This window comes from Vitis vinifera, chromosome 18, assembly GCF_030704535.1.
Source record: "Vitis vinifera cultivar Pinot Noir 40024 chromosome 18, ASM3070453v1".
Taxonomy (NCBI): domain Eukaryota; kingdom Viridiplantae; phylum Streptophyta; class Magnoliopsida; order Vitales; family Vitaceae; genus Vitis; species Vitis vinifera.
This window is the reverse complement of record NC_081822.1, coordinates 33,228,928-33,239,399: the sequence shown is the minus strand read 5'-3', so window position 1 is coordinate 33,239,399 and position 10,472 is coordinate 33,228,928. Positions and strand designations below refer to the sequence as shown.

The following is a 10,472-nucleotide window of genomic DNA, read 5'->3' as shown; positions in this document are numbered from 1 at the left end:
TATGAGTAGGTGCAGAGAAGTGACACCAATAATTGCCGACACGCTGCAGTGGTCAGTAACAGTGCGGGTGAGTGTGGAGATGACCATAGTTTTTTTAGAGAAGTTCCAAGAGAAGGAAAATAAGTGGCAGAAAAAAGGGAAAGTTGTGTTTATAGGCATACGGGAAATATATGGTTTTGGAAATCCATATAATTGAAATATGGGTTTTGTTTGATAATGAGAAAAATATCATATGTTTCATGCACTATTTACTATTCATATTTATATTTATGAAATTACCCTTTATTTCTGAAATTTTCAAAAGATTATATGCTTTTTTTTTTGTTCCTTGTGTTTTCTGGATCTGTTCGAGCCGCCGCCACCCCCATTCGATTTCTGGGAAAATTCATCCTCGTTTGATTTCTGAGAAAATCCATGCAAAACCCTCAAGGAAAACAAAACAAAATTGCTTTTTTTTTTTTTTTCCTCCATGTGTTTTTTGGATTTGTTTGAGTCGTCGTTGCTTCCCCCATTCGATTTCTAGGAAAATTCATCCTCATTTAATTTCCGAGAAAATCCATGCAAAACCCCCAAGGGAGACTTGAAGGGTAATTTCGGAAATATAAATATGAACAGTAAATAGTGCATGAAACATATAAGCAAAACTCATATTTCAATTATATGGGTTTCCAAAACCATATATTTTCCATATAAACAACCTATAAACACAACTTTCCCTAGAAAAAAAGGAAGGGAGAAAAGGGTGTCTCCTCTCCTACCAAGATAGAGATAGAGACCTTAAAAAATTCTCTTTTCTTATTTCCTAAAAATATATTTTCCTTTGTTTCCTAAAAAATTCCTATTTCCTCTTAATGAATCTCGTTTTTCCTTAACAATTTAAGTTTCTAATTTATTTCCATCATTTTAAGTTTCTAATTTTTAAAACTTTGATTTCTAAAATTTTTTATTTAAAATTTTTTTATTTTAAAATTTATATTTCTAACTCGACAACTTTTATAATTTTTTTTTTATAAAAAAAGTGAAATAGGTCGAGAGGTGATGCCATAGAAATTGTGGTAGAATTTATAATTTTTATTTTCTTATAATTTTAATAATATATAAATGATATATTTATAACATTACCAATTTTATCATAGTTCAATTATCGATCCGATTAATGAACCGTGAATCAATAACTTTATCTATTTAATAATCATTTTAATTCTAAAAATATTGTATATTTATACTTATCAGAGATTCTTAATTTTCAAATGAGGTAGTCAATGTTTAACTATCAATTTTTGTAAAAATTTAATCTTATAGGATTTAAGCTCAATATGTATATCGTGGAGAGATATCATAAAATTACAAATTGAGGAATGAGATATTTAAGGGTTATGATTTTATAAACTTCTAGTATAAAAAATATATTTTAAAAAAAATAAAATTTTTGGTGAAATTTAAATAATATGTTTTTAAAATTAAAAAATTATTTATAGTACTTTTAAGAGAATTACTTAATAGGTGATTCTCCTAAAATACTTTAAAAAAAACACACACACACGTTCACTAAAAGACTTCAAATATGAACATTATTAACCACAGTGGTAATCACATGTAATTTGAACATATTTATACGAAAACGAAAGATAAAAAATAAAAAATAAAAAATATATTCGAGTGTAATAATTTTCAGTTGAAAATTCTTTTTTACTATTCCTTCTTCTACATAAAAATTCAATATTTTAAAATTTTATTAATCTTTTACATAATTTAATTATATTTCATTTTTTCTCTTACTTTCTATAACAAATTAAATTAAAAAAAATTAAATTTCTTTCATATTTTATTTCTCCTTCTTTAATATTTTCCAAAATCCATATGCATTTACTAGCATTTAGCATAACTTTTTTTTTTTTCAAATAAATATTTTAAAAATCTTGTCCCTTATCATCTTGCTATTCGTAGCCCACTCAAAGTCAAATCAACTAAAGTATCATATACCTCATTAATTATTAAACTTATAATAAATATCTAATTGTTGTAGTAGACCAAGTAAAATGGTTTTAAAAATTATGTGATTTAACATTAATGAATTATTTTGTTCATTCATATATATCCACTTTAATTCTATAATCACTCTAACCATATGAATTTTTCAAATATTTTTATAAGATATTTACCTAAAAATTACTTAGATTAATTATTGATTTTTTTTTCTTTTTTTGATAATCGAGGAACCTTCCATGATCAAAACCTTAGAACTCTTCGTAGGATCCAAACCTCGGAGTGTTGACTATCTCACAACAACTAGTATCATAGCAAGATTTGAATCCATGTCCATATATCATTTATTGAGATTACAGTTTATGGTGTTCTTTTATTAAAAGATCAATAAATTTGAAATATAAATAATGTCTCGTAAGTATAATTTTAGGCACTCTTACGATAATTTGGTGATTTCAATGAAAGTTATTTTTGTCTCAAAAAATCTTAATCAAAGTAAAGGTTTGAAGATATTTGATGAATGCAAATATAAACATTATTATATGTATTCATTCATTTCATTTTAAAATAAATTTACAATGAAATGACCAAAATATCATCTTCTTCATCTTCTTCACATCCTCCTTCAAAGCTCTTAACTCTATTCAAAATTTAAATTTTCTTTTTTCAAGTGGAAATAAAAACTTAGTTTATAAAAAAAAAATGAAAATGAAAATGAAATATAAAATTAATAAAAAAAATAAAAAATAAAAAGAAAGAAAGAAACTTCCAATATCAGCCTGTGCACTTTCTAAGATTCTTTTCTCAACACTAGCAGAATAACTGCCCTGAGAATCAATGAAAGAGAAGCACAAACCCAGTATTCTCTGCATATAAAGAGTGAGAATGACCTCTCATTCAAGCAGAAAATTTTCTGAGTAATTCATTTTCTGGATTGCAATTGAGTTTCAGGTAAATTTTCACTGCTATTATTGTTATTTTTATTATTATTAGAATTCGAGCTCTGACTCCAAGTACTTCAGTTTTGGTGCTGTAACCTTTTATTTTTAGATTCTTCATTTGTGTCTTATTGCTTTGATAATCTGTTTGGTTGAAGAGAAAGTGGAGGAGAAGAAAGAAAAAATTTAAAATCTTGTCTTCATCTATATTTTTTTTGCTGTATTTTGGCTCCAGCTGGTTGAGGTTTTCTTTTTTCATTTCAACCATACAGTAGACGTTTTTGTACTTCAAGTTTCATCTTTTCCTCAGTTTTCTCAGAAACCAAGCAGAGAACAGAGGATACTTTCCATCTGTATTCATTCTCTTTATATTTCTTCTTCTGGGTTGATAACAGAACTAGTTTTTGAAGTCAAGAAACTAGTCAAACAAGAAGATGATGCGTTCATGCCCATTTCATAGGTTTTGTTTATTTTTAAAAATTTTTTACCCTTCATTGAGATTGATGCCTGTGTAGTTGAAAAATCAATTTATAATTGGTATCTGTTTGGTTCCTTAGAAAAACTTGTGGTTGTCTTTATCATCAAAAGGATGTAATCGAAAGCATTAAAATTTTATGCCTTACTGCCCATTTACATAATCAAAATTTTCTTGGTTGAAGTGTGGATTATGTTGAATTTTGTACTTGAACATGGTTCTTATTTGCAAATCTGTATTAGATTGAATTGTAAAATTTTCAGTGAATTTTGGCCAGCAATCCTGTTGGGTCCCTATGATGTATTCAATGAGATTGATGGTTGAATGATCAGAAAAACAATTTATTGTATCCTGTTTGGTTGAAAGGAAAAATTTTCTAGTGAATTACATGGGGAAGGATACAGAAAACATTGAGATTTGATGCTTTATTTCCAATTTATATGGCACAGCAGTTGGTTCCCTTTGTTGCTCTCAAATGACTCATTTCTTCTATGAATTCATCACTTTTCTGTCTGACTTTCCAGTAAGGAGATGGTTTCAAACACTGAAGGTGGGAAGAGCTTTGCCAGGAGAGACCGGCTGCTGGAAATAGAGGCTCAGGTCCAAAAATGGTGGGGAGAAAAAGAGATTTTCAGGGCTGATTCTCTCAAAACGCCTCCTAAACCGGGTGAAAGGTTCTTTGGGAATTTCCCATATCCTTACATGAATGGCTACCTGCACCTTGGTCATGCATTTTCCCTTTCAAAATTGGAGTTTGCTTCAGCATATCACCGACTGAGAGGCGCCAATGTCCTCTTGCCTTTCGCTTTCCACTGTACTGGGATGCCAGTCAAGGCCTCTGCTGATAAACTATCCCGGGAAATCCAATTGTTTGGTGATCCACCCATCTTCCCTTCCACCCCAGAGGACCAAATCAGTGACCCAGACCAGGAACTGGGGGAAGAGGTTGGGGAAAACCAGGGTGTGGCAGAAAAGTCTAAAGGCAAGAAGTCCAAAGCAGCAGCAAAGGCGAGCAGCACCAAGTTTCAGTGGGAGATTATGCGGAGTTATGGCCTCTCTGATGCTGAGATTTCTAAGTTCCAGGATCCATATCACTGGCTAATCTATTTCCCCCCTCTGGCCATGGAAGACCTCAAGGCTTTTGGCTTGGGCTGCGACTGGAGACGGACCTTCATCACCACAGAAGTGAACCCCTTCTATGACTCATTTGTCAGGTGGCAGATGAGGAAGCTGAAGAAGATGGGGAAGATTGTTAAGGACTTGAGATACACTATCTACTCTCCTTTAGACGGCCAGCCGTGTGCTGATCATGACCGAGCTTCTGGTGAAGGCGTTTTGCCTCAAGAGTACACTCTTGTAAAAATGGAGGTGATCCCACAATTTCCCCCAAAGTTGAGAGCTCTGGAAGGGAGGAAGGTGTTTCTTGCTGCTGCAACATTGAGGCCTGAGACGATGTATGGACAAACAAACGCGTGGGTGTTGCCAGATGGGAAATATGGAGCCTTTGAGATCAATGATACTGATGTGTTCATTTTATCTGAGAGGGCAGCTCTTAATCTTGCATACCAGAAACTGTCCCGTGTTCCAGAAAAGCCCAGTTGTTTGGCTGAGCTGACCGGCTATGATTTGATCGGTTTGCCCCTCAAGTCCCCATTAGCATTCAATGAGATCATATATGCTCTCCCCATGCTTTCGATTCTCATTGACAAAGGTACTGGAATTGTGACAAGCGTGCCAAGTGATTCACCCGACGATTTCATGGCTCTCCATGATTTGAAAACAAAGCCAGTTTTCAGAGCTAAGTTTGGTGTAAAGGACGAGTGGGTCTTGCCATTTGAGGTCATTCCAATTATCAATACCCCAGAATTTGGAGATAAGTCAGCTGAGAAAATCTGCAAAGATTATGGTATTCAGAGCCAGAATGAGAAAGAGAAGCTTGCTGAGGCCAAGAAACTGATTTACAGGGGAGGATTCTATGAGGGAACTTTGATTGTTGGAGAATATGCAGGAATGAGAGTCCAGGAAGCTAAGAATCTGATCAGGAGCAAGCTTCTGGAGCTCGGTCAAGCTGTTGTATATAGCGAGCCAGAGAAGAAGGTCATCTCAAGATCAGGGGATGAGTGTGTGGTGGCTCTGACTGATCAGTGGTATATCACCTATGGGGAGCCTGAATGGAAGCAGAAGGCAGAGGAGTGCTTGGCCAGCATGAATCTGTACTCCAATGAGGTGCGGCATGGTTTTGAGCACACATTGAGCTGGCTGAATCAGTGGGCTTGTTCCCGTTCCTTTGGGCTTGGGACTCGTCTTCCATGGGATGAAGACTTCCTCGTCGAGTCCTTATCTGATTCGACTCTATACATGGCATACTATACCATATCTCATCTGTTACAGAAAGGGAACTTGTATGGTTCTGATACTTCTTCGGTTAAACCAGAGCAAATGACAGATGAGGTTTGGGACTTTGTGTTTTGTGGCAGCCCATTCCCCAAATCATCTGATATTTGCCCCAGTGTTCTGAGGAAGATGAAGCAGGAGTTTGAATATTGGTATCCATTTGATGTCAGGACTTCTGGCAAAGACCTGATTCAGAATCATCTCACTTTTTGTATATACAACCACACAGCAATCCTAGCCAAGCATCACTGGCCTAGGGGATTCAGATGCAATGGGCACATTATGCTGAATTCTGAGAAAATGTCCAAGTCCACTGGAAACTTCATGACAATACGCCAAGCTATCCAGGAATTCTCTGCTGACGCCACACGATTCTCCCTTGCTGATGCTGGAGATGGAATGGATGATGCCAACTTTGTCTCTGAGACGGCAAATGCTGCAATCTTACGCCTCACAAAAGAGATATCATGGATGCAGGAGGTTATAGAGGGGGAGTCATCTTTCAGAAAGGGGCCCTCTTCTACTTATGCTGATCGCGTGTTTGCCAATGAGATCAACATTGCAGTCAAAATGACTGAGAAGAACTACAGTGAGTTCATGTTCAGGGAAGCTCTCAAGACTGGGTTTTATGATCTCCAAGCTGCCAGGGATGAGTATAGATTTTCTTGTGGTATGGGGGGCATGAATCGTGATCTGTTATGGCGGTTTATGGATGTTCAAACTCGTCTTATGACTCCAATCTGCCCTCATTTTGCTGAATATGTTTGGAAGGAGCTTCTGAGGAAAGAAGGGTTTGTTGTGAAAGCAGGATGGCCTGAAGCTGATACACTTGACCTCACTCTCAAGCTTGCCAACAAGTATCTGCAGGACTCAATTGTCTCAATGAGGAAGCTGCTCCAAAAACAAGTTTCAGGCCCAAAAAGGGCCGACAAAAGCATCTCCTCTAGTGCAGAAAACAGACCAACTGTCGGACTAATATACATGGCCGAGCAATACGACGGATGGAAAGCAGAATGCTTGAAAATACTACAAAGCAAGTTCAACACAGAAACGAGCAGTTTTGCACCAGACCAAGAGATCTTGGAGGCATTACAGCAGAGTGAAATTGGGCAGGAAGGAAACTTTAAGGAGACCCAGAAGCTGTGTATGCCTTTCCTGAGGTTCAAGAAGGATGAGGCCATTGCTGTTGGGCATCAGGCCTTGGATCTGAAGCTACCCTTCGGAGAAGTGGAGGTCCTGGGGGAGAACTTGGAGTTGATCAAGAGGCAGCTTGGTCTAGAGGAGGTTGAAGTTCTGTCTGCTGCAGACCCTGAGGCTATTCAGAAAGCTGGGCAGTATGCCTCACTGCTAAACCAGAATCCGCCTTCTCCAGGAAACCCAACTGCCATCTTCTTGAGTGATTAGCCTAAGGAATATTGATTTGGGGTGTTTGCTAGTTAATGGAAGTATCCGAGTTTCTCTGTAGCAAGTTATCTACTTAATGGCAAATGGTAGCCATTTCTGTTTCACTTTCAAGACGAATTCATGTGCTAATTTACATCCCCTGAGGTGATTGCAGGCAGTATTATAAAGCTTGGAGTTGAGTTTCATTTGGTTTTCAGCTTCAAGAAGTGGTCTTTTCACTATTTTTGCTGCTTCCATTTCTTGGATTCAGGCTTGAAGGGAAATCACTTGCAGAGTGATAATTTTTTAAAAAAAAACCAAGGGAAAGACCCTTAGATATATGCATCCTTGGAAACCCTACTCATCACAAACTTAGCTTAAAAGTAACATCAGATCAACTATTATTTGGTAGTGTTGAGGAAAATACAACATTCAAACATTGTAAGAAAATAAAGTGAAATAGAGAAGATGAAAGATTTATGTGATTTTTCGTAATTGTCTATATCCATAGGAGAGGGAGATCAAATTCACTAGCAAACTTAAAAAATATACACTCAAGCTCTCATAACCTCTTTCCATCTCTTTGTATCCAAAACTCAATACGCTCTTTAACTATCTCTCATAACTCTTCAGACCTATAATATTGACTTTCCAAAAAATATTGACTTCCTCAAAAATAAAAAATAAATTATTTGAGTTAAGATCATATAATAGTCTCCACCTTACCTCAAATTCCCTCGATTCACATGTGAGGATATCTCTCCTTGATATCCACCTTTCCACCCCTTATACGTGGGGTGTCAATTCTGACAATCAATGAGAGTGAACATGTATTAAGTTCAAACTCTTATCAAACTTGACTTGAGAAACTATCTTTGTCTTCTTTATGATTTCATTCCTTTTACAATTAATCTTGTTCTCGTGTAAATCAGTACTCTTAGCTGAAAACAAAATCTTAATCATCATGCCTTAGTGCTTTTCATCTAATACCAACACCTTGTTGTGTTATACTCTAGCAACTTTAAGAATGACAACGGGGCGGGTTCGGGACGGGTCGCCCCCATCCCAACTCCGCCCCGTTTATTAAAAACAATTCCCATCCCCGTCCCGTTTAAAAAATTAAACGGGGCAGGGTGGGCCGGGTATGGGAATTTCCCATACCCGCTCGCCTCGCTTAACTTTTTTTTTTAAAAAATAAAAAATTACATAAAAATAAATATATTTTATAAATAATAAAATTTTTATATTTTTTACAACTTATTTTATTTAAAAAAATTTATTATTATCTATATATTAAAAATAGTAAAATAAAAATTTAAATTAAATTAATTTTAAAATTTAAATTAAATTAAAATTTAAAATTAATTTTATATATAATCGGGGCGGGGCGGGATGGGGCAATACCCGAACCCGTCCCCGCTTTAAAAAAAAATCCAATACCCGTCCCAAGCCCGTTTATTAAAATTAAACCCCGTCCCATTAGGGGCGGGACGGGGTGGGTACCCGAAAAAACCCGCCCCATTGCCATCCCTAAGCAACTTCTTTAGCATTAGCATTAGACCATTCATGGCATAGTTCCACCTTCATAGCTCCATCTAAAAAAATTGTCTTCTCAATCAAAGTAAATAGTTTTTTTTTTTACTTTTTCCCTATTCATAGTTACCAAAAGGGAGAATTACCCTTAAGGGTAGGCTGGGAAAAAAAAAATTACCGAGAAAGGTGGGTAGATTTGATAATTCTTCTGAAGGCCTAACATTTTTATTAGACCAATTTATCCTCAATTAAATTCTAAAATTATAATTTTTAAAGAATAAAAGAATTGAAAAAAAAAAAAGGAGAAGACTGTCGTTCCAATGCCTTCCCTTTGAAACCTTCCCTTTCGCATCCTTCTCGTCAAGGCTTCCCTTTCGCATGATCTGGGTGTTTTCACGGTGGTATGATATTGTGAGAGATACTGAATCTCGTGTAGGCGTGTATAGTTCCATTGTTCCAGCGGTGACTCCGTTGAAGACTTCCATTCTGCATCATTGTTGACGTGTCTCCATTTTGAATATTGTGCCTTCAACGATGTCTTGAACCACATTTTTTTTTCATCGTATCTGAAAGATGTGATTTTTTATTTATTTAAATATGAGAAATCTTAGATATTAGTTTCTAGGGTTCTTCAACCGCATTTTTTTTTTCATCGTATCTAAAATAGGTGATTTTTTTATTTATTTAAATATGAGAAATCTTAGATTTTAGTTTTTAGGGTTCTTCAACCGCATTTTTTTTTCATCGTATCTGAAATAGGTGATTTATTTATTTATTTAAATATGAGAAATCTTATATTTTAGTTTCTAAGGTTCTTCAACCGCATTTTTTTTCATCGTATTTGAAAGAGGTGATTTTTTTTATTTATTTAAATATGAGAAATCTTAGATTTTAGTTTCTAGGGTTCTTCAACCACATTTTTTTTCCATCGTATCTGAAAGAGGTGATTTTTTTATTTCATTTAAATATGAGAAATCTTAGATTTTAGTTTGTAGAGTTCATTTAAATTTTTTCATCATATGATTTTAGTTTCTAGGGTTTATATGGGGTACCTATTCACTGAACAACTGGATTATTGCGGTGTTATGTTCTTCGATTTGCAAGAGAAATGGAAAGATAGAGTATGAATGAAGTTTGATTGCGTTATTTAAATTGGTTATTTGGGGAAAACCAATCTGACCTCTTATTGAAGTTGTTGTAGTTATTTTCATTATTTGTTGTAGGTGGTAAATGAAAAATGAAATAAAAGAATGGAAAAAATAACTTAGAATCTTAATTTTATTTCTAGTTTTTAGTATTAGTTTCTCATATATGTTATATTTTAGATGTTTTATGTAATTTGTATTATTTCTTTAGGATTGTGTTTCCAATATTGTCTTAGGGAATATTGGACATCATTTTTTAATGCAAACAAAATTTCATCTCTTTTTTTGCATTTCAATTCTTTCGGATTTAATATATATTCTTAGGAGCTGTCAGACACCATATTGGATGGCCAAGGGACATAGCATATGAAAAAATAAACATAAATAAATTAAATTATATTGTAATCTATTGTAACGTTAGTGTATTTGTATTGTAAGTATAATGCATTTATGTTGTACCTAGTTTGTATAAATTATATATGGTTTAAAAGGTTAGCCATGATGAGCATTAACAATGTGTACATATTGGATTACCATCAAATAGCTTAAATTTGTTATCCACTAATACAATGGCTCAGTGTGTTTTTAGTAGCATGTATGTAACTATATTTGGGATCA

The 10,472-nt window shown here is 34.7% G+C and overlaps 1 protein-coding gene across 1 annotated transcript; it reads left to right on the top strand.

The window, feature by feature from the left end:
* Positions 1-2,819: 2,819 nt before the first annotated feature.
* LOC100249854 (leucine--tRNA ligase, cytoplasmic) lies at positions 2,820-7,382 on the top strand. The gene is made up of 2 exons (XM_002277043.4): positions 2,820-2,937; positions 3,924-7,382. Exon 2 carries the CDS (start codon positions 3,931-3,933, stop codon positions 7,195-7,197), a length of 3,267 nt encoding a protein of 1,088 aa, XP_002277079.1. The 5' UTR covers positions 2,820-2,937; positions 3,924-3,930; the 3' UTR covers positions 7,198-7,382.
* Positions 7,383-10,472: the final 3,090 nt, after the last annotated feature.

Coding starts and splice junctions, on each gene's coding strand:
- LOC100249854 (XM_002277043.4), top strand. CDS start 3,931: ATGGTTTCAAACACTGAAGGTGGGAAGAGCTTTGCCAGGAGAGACCGG.